The sequence below is a fragment of the Gymnoscopelus microlampas genome (assembly GCF_963454915.1).
Source record: "Gymnoscopelus microlampas genome assembly, chromosome: 9".
Lineage (NCBI taxonomy): Eukaryota > Metazoa > Chordata > Actinopteri > Myctophiformes > Myctophidae > Gymnoscopelus > Gymnoscopelus microlampas.
Genome location: NC_139946.1, coordinates 51852861 through 51872438, shown reverse-complemented (window position 1 = coordinate 51872438; position 19578 = coordinate 51852861). Strand labels below are relative to the sequence as shown.

At 42.8% G+C, this 19578-nt stretch overlaps 2 protein-coding genes across 2 annotated transcripts in view; both read right to left on the bottom strand.

The window, feature by feature from the left end:
• Positions 1 to 6897, bottom strand: part of cc2d2a (coiled-coil and C2 domain containing 2A) — a 52007-nt gene extending 45110 nt beyond the window's left edge. The window contains exons 1-10 of the mRNA XM_084066431.1: positions 6873 to 6897; positions 5382 to 5506; positions 4937 to 5015; positions 4213 to 4266; positions 3722 to 3802; positions 3109 to 3229; positions 2619 to 2749; positions 1751 to 1855; positions 1493 to 1573; positions 1181 to 1405 (exon numbers count right to left, since the gene is read on the bottom strand). Of these exons, the coding sequence (XP_083922557.1) occupies positions 1181 to 1405; positions 1493 to 1573; positions 1751 to 1855; positions 2619 to 2749; positions 3109 to 3229; positions 3722 to 3802; positions 4213 to 4266; positions 4937 to 5015; positions 5382 to 5395 (891 nt within the window). The 5' untranslated portion in view covers positions 5396 to 5506; positions 6873 to 6897. The remainder of the gene's footprint in view (positions 1 to 1180; positions 1406 to 1492; positions 1574 to 1750; positions 1856 to 2618; positions 2750 to 3108; positions 3230 to 3721; positions 3803 to 4212; positions 4267 to 4936; positions 5016 to 5381; positions 5507 to 6872) is intronic.
• Positions 6898 to 8873: 1976 nt separating this feature from the next.
• On the bottom strand, positions 8874 to 18588 carry c1qtnf7 (C1q and TNF related 7). Its single transcript, XM_084066905.1, has 3 exons — positions 18353 to 18588; positions 12740 to 12991; positions 8874 to 9717 (listed from the first exon to the last, which is right to left on the bottom strand). The coding sequence occupies exons 2-3, from the start codon at positions 12978 to 12980 to the stop codon at positions 9089 to 9091; spliced, it is 870 nt and encodes a 289-aa protein (XP_083923031.1). The 5' UTR covers positions 12981 to 12991; positions 18353 to 18588; the 3' UTR covers positions 8874 to 9088.
• Positions 18589 to 19578: the final 990 nt, after the last annotated feature.

The window sequence follows — 19578 nt, the reverse complement described above, 5'->3', positions numbered from 1 at the left end:
CAGACCTGCCTCGCAAGACAAAGGAAAATGTTAAATCTTTGAGGGGAGTGGTCTTCATTTCATTCAAACACATGGTGCTTGTTGGACATACGTCCAAAAGCCAAAACGTTTATGATCTGAGGAGAGCATTTGTTAATGGAAACCCTGTGTCCTGCTCTCATACCTCGGAGTGTGTCTCACCCCTCATCGCATGCAAACGCTGCAGTCTGGATAATCCCAACAACTGTCCCATGCTCCATGGCAGATCTGGAAGCATTTGTGTTTGTTTGTTTGATTTTTTTAAGCCTTTATTTGACAGTGATAGTGTGACGAGTGAGACAGGAAATGCGGCGAGAGAGAGAAGTATGGGACTGACATTCAGACATGGACCGGCCTGCCGGGAATCGAACCAGGCCATGAGGTACTGCATGTGCCCTAACCACTCGGGAACCGGCTCTAGATCTGTGAGGTTTCACGCCGTATTATTATTAACCCATTTCGACCTGGTGTGCCTATTTTGGGCATGTCATTATGGGCGAAGATTTCCAAAAGAAATGTTTGTAGAAATGTCTACAAAAATAGGCGACCTACAGGTTAAGTAGGCCTGTCACAATTATTACATAATCGTCTAATCGCAATTATTTTAAATAATCGCAATTATTTTAAATAATCACAATTATTTTAAATAATCGCAATTATTTTTGCACAACCGTCATAATCGTCATAATCAATTCCATGTTAAAAAGAATCATATTTTTTTTAAAAAGGCAAAAATAGCCGATCTGTAAGCTCAAAACGCGCCGCTATGCGACGCGTTTTGAGCTTATAGATCTGCTATTTCCACTATTAATGTTTATTTTTTAGTATAAACTAATTAAATATGTGTCGTTTGTCATATCTGCCCTGTGCAACTTTTGTTTACTAAAGCTAAAAAGCCAAACAGAAATATTTTTTTTATTCATAATGTTCCATTAATTTTCAACGACAGAAACACAATTAAATCGTTAATCGCAATTATTTGAGTGATAATTAATCCTCAACTTGTGACAGCCCTACCTACAAGCTCACAACATGAAAGTGTAAAAAATGGCTTAGGTGGTTAGTGACCAACTGAAATCAGTCATCAAGAACATCCTGTGTGGACTGAGTTCAAGTCTTCACGTTATGCGTTTTATTTCATCATATGTTTTTTGCATCTAACCTGCTGCTGGGTGTCCTCTCCCTCGCTGTCGCCTCGTCGGTCTCTTTCAGCATGGCGTTCCACCTCCGTCTCTCCATCTCCGCTTTCGTCTCCGTCCTCTGAAGCGTGTCTTGAATGTTTCTTCCCTTTTCTGAAGACACTGTCACTCTCCTCGGGAGTCTCTGGGTCGAAGTTGAATGTGAAGAAGTTGAATGCCTCTTCCGCGGTCGGTAGGCCCGTTTCCGCCTACGTCAGAAAAACACTTTGTTATGTCATTTATTTAGTAAATAAATAGACAGCAGCTTGTTATTATTTTTGGTGTTTAAGCCTCACACGTCTCGTCGCCTCGCGGTATTTGGCCCTGGTGCTGACAGCAAATGGGACGTCATTTCCTTCCGGCCTGTCAGTGTCAGCCTGTAGAAACATTGGGAATGAGTCAACAGTGAGCGTGTAGGGACAAAATACTAAATACTATCAGTGTATAGTATACACAGATTAGGTTACTCCTGCAATCGCCTTGAAAATTCTATGAATTGGATCCATTTGATTACAGAGGGTAAATAATAACCCTTGAAGGCTCACCTCTCTCACCTCTCTGTCAAACCTGGTGAGAGTGTCTCTGTCTCGGAGGGTCTGCAGACGACTGGGTCTCTCCTGAGTGGGAGGGTCCTGCTGCAGGATGCTCTCAGCTTTGGACTGGGAGATATAAAAGAAAAACATGTATTATGATATTATGACATTATTTCACCGCCTTACCTTGATTCTTTTTTTTTTTCTATAATTTTTATCCCACGATTTTTATTTTTTTTTCACCCGGTGCCAATTTGCTAAGTGATCCTGGGCACTACACTCCCCCCACCAGCCTAGGGAGGCCAGGGCCGAGCTCATGCCTCCTTCAATGCATGAGAGCCAACTGACCTTCTTGTCACCTGACAGGGGGGAGTTTCCCTGGTTGGACGTAGCGCGTGGAAGGAACACGTTATTCCAACCAGTTCCCTTCCCCTCCATCAGGCACCCCGGCTGACCAGGGGGAGGTGGTATAGTGACCAGGATTACTACATGTTTTTGTGAGGGTATTAACTACCCTAGGAGACACGGGGAGAACATGCAAACTCCACACAGAGTAGGCCCTTTCGCCAACCCCACCTAGGGTATGGGCGCTGGTGACGCGGAGGAGAAGACACACCCCCAGTGCCCACAGCGTCCCCGGCGGGAATCGAACCCAGGACCTACTAGCTGTGAGGCGACAGCGCTGCCGACTGCGCCACCGTGCCCCGCCTTGCCTTGATTCTACATCAGGTAGATTCAAGATGTCCTTTACCATCTTATGAACCACTTAAGCTCCATATGCTTTGTTGTACGGCATAGAGTGAAAATAAATAGCAGATCTTCAATTCATTCCTGCGTGTTTAGTAATGAATGGACACAAAACATCCTCTTAAGAGAAGTGGGTCTTTACTCTGGCTGCTCTCATCTTCTCTCTCATGCGCTGTCTCATGGTGTGGTCTGAACGGCTGGAGCCGGGGGTCTGCAGGGGTCCCTCTGACGAGTCTGGGGTGGCTGAGGCCTGACGACGCAACGGGGGGAGACCTGGAGGACCAAAGGGTTTCATGAAACGACTGTTTACTCCTGTTCATGACTTGTATATTACCATCAGTAACGATCAGTGCTACGCCACATGGAGAGAGAGGAGGGTTTAGACAGGATAGCGTCGTAGTCGTGCAGAAACCTTGTATGTGAAAATTTCCACTATTCGTGTTTTTTCGTCTTTTAATGGCCTACTTCGTCGTACAAGAGAGTCAGGCAAAAGTAGTGAAAATAGACGATCTACAAGCTCACAATGCGATCTGCAATTTTCACTATTTCTGAACATTTCCGCTCCTTTTGCTGAAAAGTTAATGTTTTTGACATACAAGTTTCCCCCCGACTGTGACAATATGAAGGCCCACCTCTGTGGGAGCCAGCCGGAGGTCTAGACAGGACCGCTGGTCTCTCTGCTGATCTCCCTTCTCCGCTGATCTCCTGCACGTTGTCCTCGTGGGAGTCCTGGGTAGAAGACTGCTCCAGGAGCTGAGGGATAAAAGTCCAAATGAAATATTCTTATAATGTCATTTATTAAAATCTGACACTGCAAGATACATCAAATTCCTTAAATGCCTCAAACATTACATCAGCAAACATAAAAAAAAACATACATCACAATCATAAAACACCATAAAAAAACCTTACATTGACCAACATCATCTGACACATTGACACAAGGTCATGTTTAAAGGAGTAGTTCATCCCCAAGAAATCTTATTTTATATCAATTACAAACCCCATGAAGCATTGAATTAGTGGAGATTGTTTTGTTTTTGTCGCATTCAAGTCAATATTTTGATGACCGGCGGAAAGATGCAATGTGTCCGGTAGGAGACTCAAAGAGTCAAAAGACAAAAATAAAAAAATCTCCATGAATTCAGTCTTCATGGGGTGTGTAATTGATAGAAAATAAGTATTGGGGTGAACTTCTCCTTTAAACAGGTAGAGAAGATAAGAGGGGAGGAGGTGGAATTGTACCTTCTTCTTTCTCTTCTGCCTCTGAGCCTTTAGCTTGTGTTTCAGTGTATCTCCGGGGTCTTCCTCACCACCTGTGAGCTCCTGGTGACACACACACGCACACGCACACGCACACGCACACGCACACACACACACACACACACACACACACACACACACACACACACACACACACACACACACACACACACACACACACACACAGATATTTGTTTTAAATGGCACCAACACTTCCCTACAAACAGGGTGCAGCCACACTGCTAGCATTAGCATTTGTTTGGCCATTCTAAATGCAGTCGTGAGAAAGAGATCTTTGCTTCAAAAGGACACAATAGTCCGTGCTGAGTAGAGCAACAGCTTGCCAGGCGAGGAGAAGCACTGTGAGCATGATGGAGGCAGCAGTGTGAATAGAGCACAGCAGCACACAGACAGAACACAGCAACACTACTACAGTGAGTCTACAAGCTCCATTGGGGAAGAGAGACACCAACCTCCATTGTAGTGTGTCTTCTGTCCTCTCTCAGCCTGCTAGCTGGAACCAGAGCCTAGTACCAGGTGGATTATAAAGCTTACATTTACTGCATTGTTGGCCTCTCTCCCTGCATGTGTGTGTGTGTGTGTGTGTGTGTGTGTGTGTGTGTGTGTGTGTGTGTGTGTGTGTGTGTGGGTGGGTGTGAGTGTGTGTAGAACACCCATAGGTCATGTTGGGTCTTGTCTGGCAAGTCTCCTGTTATTGGCTGCCTGACTTGTAAGACACACAGTAAAATCCTAAGATCCTTTTTTGGGGGAATATCTGACCTCCTTGTATATGTACGGTATATATTTCGCTGCGCTCATATCAGGATTATTTGAATATCTGACCTTTTTCTTGTTCTTTCCTTGTATTCCTATAATTCTTCCCTGAAAACTACAAAAGATGGGAGCTTGTGCAAGAAGAATTCCACTCACTGTTTTACACCTGTAAAACCTGTGATGTGACAATCAAGTTAAGTTAAGTTAAGTTAAGTTAAGTTAAGAAGTTAAGAGTTTGTTTAACTCTGAAAGTGTACTAATTTTGTACATTTGTACACTCTCAGAGTTTCAAATGGATAAATTAACACTCAGGATTTTACTATGCAGGGCTGTTCATTGTACACGCATCATTTGCAGGTTCACTGCGGGCGTACAGTGACAACAAGGTGTGATGTAAAAATATATGACATTATTTCACTTTACCTGCGTGTCCCCCTCATCTCTGTTCTTTAAAGAGTCTTGCAAGTTGCGATGTTTCTTACGCAGTCTTTCTCCAATGTCCCTGGAACAACAAAGGTGAGAGGAGGGCATGTAGAATATCTTTTTAAATGTGAGGATGCAAGCCATTGTGTGGAAATTATATTTTATATGATGTACCACTTTTTTACTTGTAATGTTTTTAGCTCTCTGTGTCTATGTGTGAATGCACTATAACTGTAGCAGCGGATTCCATCCGTCTATCCATCTATCTATCTATTCATCTTTCTTGATGGGTCTCATTAACTAATAGAATGGGAACACATACAATACAAAACACCAGAAAAGTGGAAATAGCGGCACTCCAAAAGATAAAAAATGCAACACTTTAGCTTAGATTGACATGTTTTTCATCTGCTACACCAGACCGCTAAAAGAGATCATCATATACCTCGAGGAGGCCATGGCAAAAGATGATGGCAAGAAGTTGAGATGAAATTGAGGTCCACTTCTACATCCACGGGTCCATGTTCATGTAACATACATGATATCCTTTCCTTCAAGCAGGTAGTTTCTCTGTAATGTGAATAATAATATACACAGTAAAATCCTGTTTTCCTTCATTTATCCATCTGTAACTCTGATAATGTGCAAATGTAACCAGTGGTGTAGTACATGTACTCAAATACTGTACTTAAGTACAATTCTGAGGTGTTTTTACTTTACTGGAGTACTTCCAAATTTCAGTACTTTTTTTTCCTACTCCGCTACATCTCAGAGGCAAATATTGTACTTTTACTCCACTACAATTATTTGAAAACTTTAGTTACTAGGGGGTCCCCAGAGTTACTACAGGGGGGCCGCCAAATCTTTGTGTGATAGGATCATGTTTTTTACATGAACCACTTGAACCCAAGCATCCCTATTCTGACTGGAACTTTAGCCAAAAATAGCAGATCTACAAGCTCTGCTTGTAGATCTGCAAAGAGGTTTGATGTAGAGGGGGAAAAAAGACTAAATATTGACCGTTCAAGTGGTTATATGTCTGAAAATACACATTAATCGATCATACACTGATGACAGTGCTCTCAAAGTCTATGAAGCTGTCTAAGAAATGTATGAAAATGTTTAATTTACAACACAATGTTATACAATATGTAGTGGGGGTCCCTGCTTCATCTCTCTCTCAGCCAAGGGGTCCTTATTGGTCTGAAAACGTTGAAGACCCCTGGTCTAAATAATAGATCTCAGTGAAACGATGTAAGAACCAAACACAAAGCTTATTATGTTGTATTAGAGCTAATATGAAGCTATAAAACACATGATCTATCTGTCTAGACCATTGGTTCTCAAAGTGGGGTCCGGGGACCCCCAGGGGTCCTTGAGGGGGTTCCAGGGGGTCCCCAGCAAAATGATAGATTAGGCACCAAATGGACCCTTATGGGTCTGTAACTCTGAGAGTGTACAAATGGAACCAAATGGACCCTAACGGGTCCATTTGGTTCCATTTGTACACTCTCAGATTTACATTAACATAGATTTTACAATATAAATTGCGGTCCAAGTGATATAAATGCCATTAAATGGGGGTCTGTAGCCCTAATGCATATCAAACTGGGGGTCCTTGAAATTAAAATGGTTGAGAATCACTGCTAGAGCCGTACAAAATCTTCTCTTATGGGGGTCCCTGGTATATCTTTTGAAATGGGGGTCCCCGCGGGCTAATAAGTGTCAATTTGGGGGACCTTGACATGAAAAAGTTTGAGAACCACTGCTGTAAATAGAGTGAATATGAAGCTATAAACACATGTGTCTGTCTAGACTCCATCATTACAGAGCTTATAGACTAACAGAGTCACATTGTTGTGGACCTGTTTGAAACGGGACCCTATAATAACACAGTGTAACATTAGAGACAGTAATTGTATTGTAAAGAGCTTACCGTTATTATGATCTGCCTGCTGCCTAGTAACGCTTATAAACAACTCGTGTGTGTGGATGCAACCAAACATGGTGTCTCTTCTCTGGATTATCATTGGTCTGAAGGACTGTCAATCATCTGCCAACATCATGACGTCATAGGCTCGCTGAGTACGGTGGCCGAGGAGCTTCATAAGACAATACTGCGCTTATTTTGGAATTGTACCCATACACACTAACAAGTTTTGGAAGGATGTCTCTCTGTATATTGTTGATAATGTTGACTCTGACTTTGGTCTTTACTGGTAAAATGTACTGTTTGGCTTCACTAATAATAGTAATGAGAAGATGAGGAGGTATTCATAATTAATTTGATCATTATTCTAGCTAAATTTCATATACAGTACATATACTGTACATAAATCCAAATGTAGTCATTCCAAACCCTCATTCATTGTATTTTAGATTGAAAAAAGTGGAGCTTCATAAGTTGCACGCAAATGCAAACCTTTTTTATACGGGCTAACTTCAATCAATCTTTATTTTAGCCCCTAATAGGTTGATATAAAAGACAACAAAGTTAAAATTAAAACAACAACAAAATGGTACTAAATGTCAAAAAGGTTGCATACACATTCTTTATAATACTTGTTTGTTTATCATTTTATGGTACTTAATTTGTATTCACTGACAAGTAACATTGTATTTGTGAGCATTGTGAATCCATCTAATCAATGACCCTTAGGGTCTAGTGGGCACATTAACCCTGTATGTGTTTTGTTTATTCCAGACATACACCCTCAATACTTGGTCAATTTGACCTTTGGCTTTGTACTTGGTCTGCTCCTTTTTCCCTTTACACCCAACCTCTTTGATTAAAAAAAAAATATATAGAAATATAAAATGGTTGGCTCAAATGATGTAAAGTAGCTTTACATCATTTTTTTTAACATGCACAGCAGACATCATTATCAACTAAATTTACCCTTCAACTTCTTGTGTATCCCCAAAATCACTGGCTATCATAGTTTTGTAGCAATTAAGTAGCATTTGTAGAAATATTAGGCCTTGAATGTAATAACGTAATTATTATATGTATGTGGCCCCTCGTTTGTAAAATAAATGTATAAAAAAATGAATGGTGCCCTGTGTTCTCAGGGTCACCGTGTTAATGTTGCCTATTACTGGTTCTATTCATAAAACTTGGCTTCCTAATTAAAATGAACTTCTGTGTCTGAGTTGTTGTAATAGTATTTCATAATCACTTAACAATGTAATGTCTTTTGGCTGCAGAATATCAGTTTAAAATCAATCTTATAAAAATAATCATTTGTCATCTGCTGACACTTGGCATTGCAACCATGAAAAGTCCCCACTCGAAGTTCCAAGAAGCACATTTCTAGAAAAAGACTCAACAGATTTATTCCGCTCGATTTATTTTTCTTGCAACACCTTCGTGAGGGGCACACACACACACACACACACACACACACACACACACACACACACACACACACACACACACACACACACACACACACACACACACACACACACACAAAAGTGAAAAAACCTAGAAGGGTATTTACATAAAATATATTTTAAATCACACATACAGTATGTATACATTAAAGGGATATTTCACTTTCAAATAAAATAAACGTGAAAAAATATATGAAAAATAAATGAAAAAAGTAATGGAAAAAGCACGGCCCCCTCACGCATTAGAATGTCCCTCTAATGCATGAGGGGGCCGTGATTTTCCCTTTAGGCTACTTTTTTCATTTATTTTTTATTTCTTTAATGTTTATTGCAGGGGTCTTCAATGTTTTCAGGCCAAGGACCACCTAGCTGAGAAAGAGATGAAGCAGGGACCCCCTACTCTATATTGTATAAAATTGTGTTTCAGATTACTTTTTTTTTTACTTAGTCTGCTCTTTTTCCCCTCTACACCTATAGCCTCTTTGCCAAAAATAGCAGATCTGCTATTTTCGGCTAATGTTACCCTCAGAAAAGGAATTCTAGGGTTCAAGTGGTTAATGTAAAAAAACGAAATCCTATCACACAAAGATTTGGTGGACCCCCTATAGTAGCTCTGAGGACCCTCTAGGGGTCCCGGACCCCCTGTTGAAGACCCCTGGTTTATTGTATTTGAAAGTGAAATATCCCTTTAACTATTTAAAAAAATGCAATTTTACAATAGAGCTACCGTTAGTGTAACACAGTTAAAGTCGCTTGCTATGCGTAGTCCTCTGCTAGCGAGTCCAGATAGTTGGTATCGGCGTAGAGCAGGAAGCCATTGAACAGGCTGTCGGCCCAGCCCGGGTCGGCGAACAGGCCGTTCTGGTCCTGGAAGAAGATCTCCAGCCACACCTCGTCCTCGGGGTTCAGGTACATGGCGGTGGAGCCCGACGCCACGTCGTGGTTCCCCGTGTTGGCGTCGAAGGTCTTGATGCGGTACTGGCCGTTATGCACCAGGCCGATGGCCAGGTGCTTGTTGGCCAGCGTGATGTCGTAGGAGAAGTAGTAGATGCCCGGGTAGGCACAGATGAACTTGCCCGTCAGCGGGTTGTAGTGGCCGCCCTCGTTGAGCAGCACCTTGTTGAACCGGATGGGGACCTTCTCCTGCGGGTAGCTGCTGGTGATGCCCACGGAGAAGGCCGCCTTGGGCACCAGGCTGCCGCATCGGCAGACGCCCGCCGTGCCCGGTGGGCCTCGTCCGCCCTTGTCGCCCTTCTCGCCGTGCTGCCCCGGGGCACCGGACGGACCCACGTCTCCGTTCTCTCCGGAGGGGCCCAGCTTGCCCCCGGGGCCGCGGGTGCCTCGCAGGCCAATCTTACCGGTCGGGCCCACCTTCCCCTTGAGCCCTGAAAGAGGGAGAGAGAGATTGAGAGAGAGAGGGTGCTGAAATGGCAGCCTTTTTAGCTTTTTTACCCCTTTTTTCTCCCCAATTTAGTCGTTATGCCAACTGATTCCTCCCCACACACATTTCTGTGTCGTATCCTACTGACTCACCTGCCAGCGAGGAGCCCCCACCAGGAGGACGTAGAGCCTTCGTTCTACTCCTCCCGACCAACACTCCCTCCTGACAGGTGCCGCCTCAGCCCGTAGTATCACATGCAGTGACAAATATCACCCTCCCCTGAACACGGGCCAATTGTTTTCGTGTGTAGACGCTCGACCATGCCGGATGTACCATCACTGTGGATTCGAACCCACAACCTCCGCGGTGGTGGGCAGGCACTTTACCCCTGTGCCACCCGAGCGTCCCTGGCTGACACGCTTTAAGTGGTAGTTGATACAGTCAGATACCTGTTATTAAAGTTACTGTATGTCCTCTGTGAACCTTTGTGCAGGTCAGTTATTCTTGACTGCCTTTGTGTATCCTGCAGGCTTTGTTTGGCCTTTGTGCAACCCTACCATTTAAGGATTAGGATTAACAGACACTGAGCACTTAAACCCTCTAGATTTACTGAAGTAAACTGGACCTGAGTCGGCCCTGTACCTTTCTCCGTCTACACCAAATCTCGCCAACAATAACCGATCTACAAGCTCACAAGCCGTCGTGTTGTGAGCTATAGATCATCTATTTTTAGCTAATGTTTGCCCCCAGAATATGGACGCGGGGGTTCAAGTGGTTAAAGTTGCCATGATAACTTGTATTTTTTACCTGGGATTGGAATCCAGGTGTACCGCTCAATCCAAGAGTCAGTCCCTAGTTGGTCAGGGGAGCTATTGCGCTTTTGAGCTTAAGGCAGTACTACTTGTCAACCTACTGGTTGACAAGTAGAGTAGGATGCAAGAGTAGGAGGAGACCACCTACCACTGCAGATGTATTGTATTAACATACTCTACCACACAGATGTACTTGTTAACATACTCTACCATATGGATGGTAGTTAAAATAATGTTTCATTCAATAAAATAAGTTGCGGATCGCAGCTTTAGACCAGATGTCAGGCATTATGTCACTCTTGGAGCAGGGCGTCAGTCATTTAGGCCAACAGGCCCTATTAGTATGAAATCAAACTACCTACATTCCGCCAAACGCATTCAACCAAGCAACAAACGTAGCCTCAGGCGATGAAACAGTAATCACGCCTGCATGCTGATAAAGAACAGTTTGTCTAGAAGTGTGTGTGTGTGTGTGTGTGTGTGTGTGTGTGTGTGTGTGTGTGTGTGTGTGTGTGTGTGTGTGTGTGTGTGTGTGTGTGTGTGTGTGTGTGTGTGTGTGTGTGTGTGCGTGTGTGTGTGTGTGTGCGTGCAGGCGTGCATGCATGTGTGCGTGTGCATGGTGCGTGCGTGTGTCATAGAGTAAAAGCACGTTGCTGCATGTCGGGTCGAATGTGAAATTCCGATTTCCACACATCATGGAAAACACAGGTACTGTTGTACATGACGTTTATCGGGTGACTGCGAGACATGTATTCAACTTGAGACGGTGATGATAGATGGGACTGTCTCTCTTGGCTAAGAGCAACACAGCCAGTGATTTACCCTTTGTTCTGCTGAAGAGTTCAGGACCTTCATGGCAGCTTTGCCCATGTGAAATATCTAGGCCATGATTCAACTCAAAAAGCAATCAGATCCTCAGAACCAGCACCAAACCCTGAACCTTTGATCAATTTCGTCACTGTCGGCAGAAACCTCTTATCTACAGTTTACGGTTTAGGCATTTAGCAGACGCTCTGAATCCAGAGTGATTTACAGTAAGCAAGGACACAAGATAATACATCATAATACATCATAATACATCATAATACATCATAATACATCATAATACATCAAATGCATAAAAATAAAACCAAGAACCTATCATCAGTCTACATTGAAACTATAGGATGCCAGGTCAACAATGACCTATCTGTCTACATAACACATGCTATCTACTGTAAGTTACATTTTAGTCTTTGCATAATCCTGCAAAGGCTAAAATGTAACTTAGATAGCACGTTAGACAAGTCCATATATTTTCTCCATATTCTTTTTGCAAATGAATGCCCTACTTTATCATACAAGAGAGTCGCACAAACATTGTGAAAATAGCAGATCTACAAGCTCAGAACTGAACTTGTAGATCGGCTAGTTTCACTATTTTAAAATGTAAAATTGTGTAAAAGTGTATAAATTGTTGCCGTCGGGGGAAACCTTGTACGTCCCTTTTTATAACAATTTAAAAAACATTTTAAAATAGTGCAAGCCTATAGCTGCATGTGTCTCAATCAAAATCCATGCTTTCAGTCGTTTTCCAAACATAAAAATGTATAAATTGTTGCTGACGTCCCTTTTTTATGATGTGTTTGGAAGGCATGACTGAAAGCATGGATTTGGACTGAGACACATGCAGGTATACAGGCCTGATAAGACGTCATACTTTCACTATGTGGCAGGATGGCTATGTTGCAGATGGTAGGATATGACCTTTAAAAGATCTGGGAACCGTTTCAAGTTTATGCAAGGCTCCGCTTTATGGTGGCTGGCACAGTCCAACCTTTCCACTTAACACAAACAATATGCTGCAGCACTATTTTGAAGGTTGAACGTGATTATATGGGTCGTGTGGTCCAGGCCCAGGGACCCCCAGGGGTCCTTGGACCACACGACTCGTTCCAAAGGGTCTCCTGCAAAATGTGTTAATACAGCATCACAATAATTTTAGCCACTTTATCCATTCATACGTTTGCTATTGAAAGCTCACAGTGTGTACATCTGCTATTTTGGAAGAACATCTTAAAAATCACAAAAATGATTGGGAAATTCTGAATAATTTTGATTTTTTTAAAATGTCCCTGGCACAAAAAAAAATCAGACGAGGGTCCATGGTCAAATATTTCAATTTGGGGGTGCTTGACATGAAATAGTTCAAGAACCCACTGGTTTATCTGATACCTGTTTCTCCCCTTTCTCCCTTTTCGCCCTTCCTGCCGTCTCTCCCGTCTCTCCCCGGGATGCCCACGTTCCCGTCGCCCCCCGGGGTGCCGCTGGGTCCCGTTTTGCCCGGCGTGCCGGGGGTCCCCGGGACGCTGCAGATCAGACGCGGGATGGCGGCGGATCCTTTATTCCCCCTGGCCTCCAACAGCTGTCCAAAGACGCAGTGGCATAGACACACCGCTCCCATCAGGGTCCACATCCTCAGGTCTGCTGCATGAGGCCAAGAGAGAACAAGACCTTAGAGAACCATTTAAACCCTATCCACAAGTTTCCTAGGGCATTGTGGGCATCACTTCCCGTCGATTTGATCCCTGATAGGGTGCATCCACACAAGGAAACCGTTACTTAAGGAAAACCGGAACCCGGATATGCTTTTCAGACGCGCATCGGGGCGGTATTTCCGTTTGTTCTTATAACATGGGAGTGGATGGGACTTCCGACTTCCGAGCGTCAACTTGCATCTCATGTGTGGATGCACCCATACCTGATCAAATCGACAGGAAGTGATGCCCGCACAACGCCCCAGGAAACTTGTGGATAGTTGATTGAGGGGAGTCCCTCATGGCTCTATACTAGTGGCTTTTTTTTTCTCTGCTCCACATTAAATATCTTTGCTAAAATTAGCCGATCTACAAGTAGATCTGCTATTTTCTGCGAAGGTTTTCCCCATAATATGAGTGCTGGGGTTTAAGTGCTTAAACCTACCTTCCTTATTTTAGGCCTGTCATTATACTGTAGGCAAACATTTTCAGATTTTTCACGATTTTTACAATTGCCAGCCGATCTACAAGCTCACAATGCCTCTCGCGGCACGAAAGCGTTGTGAGCTTGTAGATCGTCTATTTTCGAATACAGCCCAAAGGATAAATGAGGGCTTAAGAAGTGGTTGACAACGACTGACATGCTTTTAAGAAGATCCATGATGTGTTTAGACACATAGGTTACACAGACCAGGAAGTTTTCCTCACAATAAGAAAAGTTTGATTTGAGCGAGAGCCCAGTTTATAATCCTGAAATCAGATTAGAAAGGAAGACTAAACCATGTCCTCCAGAGTCAGACAAACTCTCTGCAGAGCCAGAAAGTGAGGAATGAGTTCAGATAAACAGGAACTTAAAGCTGCAATTCATAACCTTTTTTTTGGTGAATAAAATGTTAGGAAGGCCAACAGGTCAGGGGGCCTATGGATAATTCCTTTTCTACTCCAAGTTCAAAAAACAAAAAAGCCATATCCGTTTTTCATTCTATCCAGGCCCCCTGACCCCAACAGGCCGAAACGTGAATCAAATAAATCACTACATATGGAGCCGTAGAGAGTGTGTGACTGCTTTTCCTTCTTTTTAACTTTGTTTCCGGACGGTCAGCAGTGCATTACCGTTCCTGCTATAGCTCAACAGTTAACATTTCTAAGCTTTTGCACGGAGGACCAGGGTTCAAACTCCGGATAGTAGGCCTATATGGGGCGGCCATAGCTGAATGAATTGGTTCTCAAAGTGGGGTCCAGGGGGTCCCCAGCAAAAGTAGTTAATATTGCATCACAATCATATGAACAACTTTATCCATTTATATGTTGGCTATTCAAAAATAGCAGATTTACAAGCTCACAGCGTGTCACTTCGTATAATCATAATTCATATAATGTTTGAATAATTTTTCCTTGTCAGAAAAAAGTTTGAGAACCATTGGTGTTGAGAGGTGGACTTGTAAACAGAAGGGCCCCCGGTTCATCCCCCGGCCCCCAGTCTATGTGTCGAGGTGTCCCTAAGATAGAAACTTAGCCTGTAACTGTTCCCTGGGGGTGATGTATTAATGATACTTCCCCACTGCTCCTATGGGTTCAATGTAGGACAAATGATGTACGAAATGTATTATAGTTACAAAACAATAACCCAAAGGAGTTACCATATTAAGGGACAGACTGCAGCTTTAATAGGATTTTTCATTGGCCCACAAAACACGGTTCTTATCTCAAACAGAAAAGTGTGAATCCCGTTGAGCCTGACTTGTGATCATAGAATGTAGAACGAAACAAGATGTGCCTCTTAATCATGAGACGATCATAATCTAGTTTATGTCCCTCATACGCAAAGACACGCACGCACACACACACACACACACACACACACACACACACACACACACACACACACACACACACACACACACACACACACACACACACACACACACACACACACACACACACACACACACACACACACACACACACACACACACACACACACACACGCTGATGCTCTGTCGTCCCACAGAATGGCCTGTCAAGAGGCCCTCAGATGAAACACTTGGCTCCTCTTCCAAGTCTCATTTTGCCAACGCATTCCTGAGCCGTGACATCACAGCCAGCACAGTCATGTCAGGGGAACTTTAATCAGGAACCAGCGGAGCGTTCGGCAGACAGACATAGATAAACACAGAGACCAGCTCACGTTCACTACTGTATCTGACCCATAAAAACCTTCTCCATGGGGCTGTGTTTTAATTCAATACTCGCCAAAGATCGGCCAGAGATCCGAGATTGAGGATAAAGGTTTGCCTGTGAAGGGACAAGCCAACTCCCTAAGCCTGGTTTAAACTTAGATGGACATTCATCTTAGATCGCTCATTGAAAACAGCCGATCTACAAGCTCACAGTGTGTCTCAGTGTGAAAATACTCAGTTTAATGATAATATAACATTTATATAAAGAAAAACGATAATTATGTATAAAGAAATGTCATCCTATTTCTTGCGTAAAACCTTGAAAAAAGTGAGTTTTCATTATGATACTGCTAATTAGAACCTTAGAAACCTACTGTGTTGGTTAGACTGATCCAAGCTGGAACACAATTGATTGATTGATCATAACATGGCTGTGAAGGGACAAGCCACCTCCCTAAGCCTGGTTCAAACTATAGATAATTGTTGCTAATTGAAAATAGCCGATCTACAAGCTCACAGTGTGTCGCAGTGCAACGTGTTGTGAGCTTCTAGATCTGCTATTTTGGGTGCGTGACCCCTGCATGCACCTTTAGGTATAATAGGCTTTATAGAAGCTGGAGATAATGACCTGGAGACCACCAGGTCAACCTCTAGACAGTGATAAAATCTATCAACGAAAGGGAAAGTCTTATTTCCCTCAGATATCATGCAGAACGGTTAGTTCAATAACTAATTACAGCACCATCGATATGCATTCATAATTACTGTGTGAGGGTGCTGAAAACCCCTATGTGTAATGGTTCCTTATGAAGGTAATCTCTTAAAGACAAAATAATACAGAGAAAAATGATCACTAAGTTGTCAAGCATGTTTAAATGGCCGTTAACATAACACCAAGCACTGTAACTATAAAGATCTAGTTTTAAAAATCATTCTGACTGAAGTGGAGGGCAGAGTTCACACCACAACTATAACAAATACAAGGGTGAAAGATACAGTATATAGATATAGATATAGATATAATTATCGTTATAGTTATAGTTACAGTTATAGTTATAGTCATAGTTATAGTTATTGTTATAGTACTTGTGTGAGCGGCTCTTAATACATGTTCAAAGCTCGGGTCTCAAGGCTCAGCGAGAGTTTTTTCCTTGAGGCTGTTAGATATTTGAAGGACTAAACAATTAACAAAAACAAAACTGCACTCAATCTGTAAATGCCCCCTTGTAGATTTGCTCACAGTTTACTGCCCTAATGTACATTATAATAATGACGATCACTATTATCATCTTGTTATAATGTATTGTTGTTGTTAGCACCTCTTGAACGTTTATTTGCACGTTTGCTCTTGCATAGTCAAACGGGTCAATGTTGGGGTAATCTCTCAACACAGATTCCGCTGTGCAGCAAAGAAAACACAGATCCTCATTTCTTCTTTTGTGAATGGATTCCCAGATTGAAGCTGAGTGGTCGATATGAAGCAGAAATGCCCAAAAAAATATCTTGGAAGTAAGTCAATTTATGCTCTAAGAGTTAAATAAAATGTCCCTGTGTGATTTTGTACATACGTGGGCGTGTGAATGTTGGCTTTAAACATCTGTTCGTACATCTGCCCTTAGTGAGGGGGTGTAGGAATATGTGTGTCAGTGTGAAGGGGGCCGTGCATTTCTCTTCCTAAACATGAGGTCGTACTTATGTTATTCTGCTATACGTTATATGAACCCCTTATACTGACACAGACATCGTTCATTCAGCTCTGCTCCATTAAAGGGAGTCGGTGCTCATCAAATAGTATGTTTGCACTCAGATAACAAACATAAGCTATACACAGACTAGAGAGGTTCATGCACTCAGAGGATTGCATGCTGAATCTCCCCCAACTAATGTCTTTGATGTCAGTCATCTATCACATACCTCCAGTATGACATATTACTCCATATTTGGGCAGAACTTTTCAGCCCCGTCCCACTGCCATTGACTGAATTAAACAATATGAAAACATTTAGGTGCATCCCGGCGGGTCTACTGGCAGTTTACACAAGACATTTGGCGCTGAGCGGTTGGTGAAATAATCTCCCTCTTGAAATACTAGAGATTCTGTAATAAGTAGGCAGGACAAATATGAGCTTGAGGCAATACACAGACATGAAGACACACGCACACGGCCGCACGGCCGCACGCACGCACGCACGCACGCACACACACACACACACACACACACACACACACACACACACACACACACACGCACACACACTATGCTGTTGGGAACAAGCGGAGGCCTCGGGCTGAAACAGACGTTGTCAGTGAGGAGGCTATAGAAGGACAAGTGTTCATATGGTGGAACATGTTTTCCATGTGAGGGTGATGACCTGACCATGGAGACTGACAGAGAGAGAGAGAGAGAGAGAGAGAGAGAGAGAGAGAGAGAGAGAGAGAGAGAGAGAGAGAGAGAGCGAATCCCCGCCCGCCCTTTCCCTTACAGGCATGATGTCATCATGGGTAAAGAGCTATCATCAAACATCTCACCATGGAGGAGACACACGCACACGCACGCACACGCACACACACACACACACACACACACACACACACACACACACACACACACACACACACACACACACACACACACACAATGTAACTGCATGTTGCTGTAGTTTGGACGCAGGTTTGCATTTGCTTAAAGTTTGCATTAGATTAAAGTTGTTAATAAAACTAAAAACTAAATAAGGGCTTTAGAGATTCATATTTGCTTCTTTCCTTTTGTTTCATCATGCCATTTCATCCATTTCTTCTGTATATTAGTTTGTTCACTAAAAGCAGTACTTAGAAACATGCACACATACACACACATAATGCACAGTAAAATCCTGAGGGTTAATCTAACTCTGGGAGTGTACAAATGTAACCAAATGGACCCGTATAACCACATGTAGAATTACAAACAGATAAATAAACACTAAGAATTCTACTGTGTATACAAGCCATTCACCTGCTAAACTATGTGGGTATATAGATTAGAGCACTTATCACAACAATTATTCTTCATATTAAACAAACTAATAATGCACTTATTACATCAAAAAGACTGATGCACATGCACAGTGAGTGGCTCATAATGTTCTTACCCAACACTAGTCTTGGCAGAGAGCTTGATGTGAGTTATGCCCCACAGCTGTCAGAGCAGAAGGTGTTCAGGTCTTCAGTCCTGCTGGTGAGTCCAGGTCCTTGGCTAACATGCTCTTTGTCTTGTGTTCTTCTAATTCTCCTTCTTCTGGTCTCCTCGCTGTGTGTGCGTCCTCCACAAACATCTGTGTGTGTGTGTGTGTGTGTGTGTGTGTGTGTGTGTGTGTGTGTGTGTGTGTGTGTGTGTGTGTGTGTGTGTGTGTGTGTGTGTGTGTATGTGTGTGTGTGTGTGTGTGTGTGTGTGTGCTCTCACTGCCTGCAGAGCTCTCAGCTGCTGTGTCGCTGTCAGCGGTCTTGTAATGTAACAGCAGTTTCTCTGGAGTCCCTCCATCTATCCATCCCTCCCTCCCTCCCTCCCTCCCTCTCTCTCTCTCCCTCCCTCCATCCATTCACCTCTCCTTCCCTCCCTCCAGTGGTGGAAGAAGTATTCAGATTTTTTACGTGATTACACTGCCCCTACAAAGACAAAGTGCAGTATAAAGGCTTAAGTTTAAAATTATTCAACGGGCCAGCCAAATGGGTTATCGGTGTATAAATTATATAACGCCCGACTTGCTGTTGGAGTTAGTACAGAGGCCTTGATAGGGTGCAACAAAAAAGGTGTATTTATTCTGATTGTTTCACCGACAAGACAACAAATACATGAACACAGGCAGCTCTCCACACAGGTGACATGGTGGTGTGTGGCTGGCAGCTTTTATACTCAGCTGGAGGCAATTAGTTTGAACTCAACCATGTCAAGGGGTAGATTACCGAATAATACACATACATAAATACAGATAACATTAACTCTCATAACATCAATTAAAACTCCATGAACTACACCAATAATGATTCTACTACAACATAAATATTAGCAATTGCAAACACACATCACATCATAACCCCCCCTCTGTTATCCTGATATGGTCCAGCCCAATCATGCTGGCAACAAACAGGTACCGTTGAGCATTCAATCAACCTCAACAATAAAACCTCACACTACAAACATATTGCACTCTCTCCATATTGCACTGCAAGGTGAACTGTGCAAATATCATTCAATACATGAGGGTTATCTCAAACATAAGTAACAGAGGACCTCTCTCTGTTACAGTTATATTCTATTCATGAGGTAAATGTTTATCAACATCAACATCAACATCCCCAAAATCATGGAGGCTGATTT

What these genes read in the sequence shown, in the direction of transcription:
- c1qtnf7 (XM_084066905.1), bottom strand. Translation starts at nt 12,980, where the DNA reads ATGTGGACCCTGATGGGAGCGGTGTGTCTATGCCACTGCGTCTTTGGA. An exon ending in GGGAGAAAGGGGAGAAACAG is followed by an intron (nt 9,718 to 12,739) that starts GTATCAGATAAA and finishes TCCCTCTTTCAG; the next exon opens with GGCTCAAGGGGAAGGTGGGC.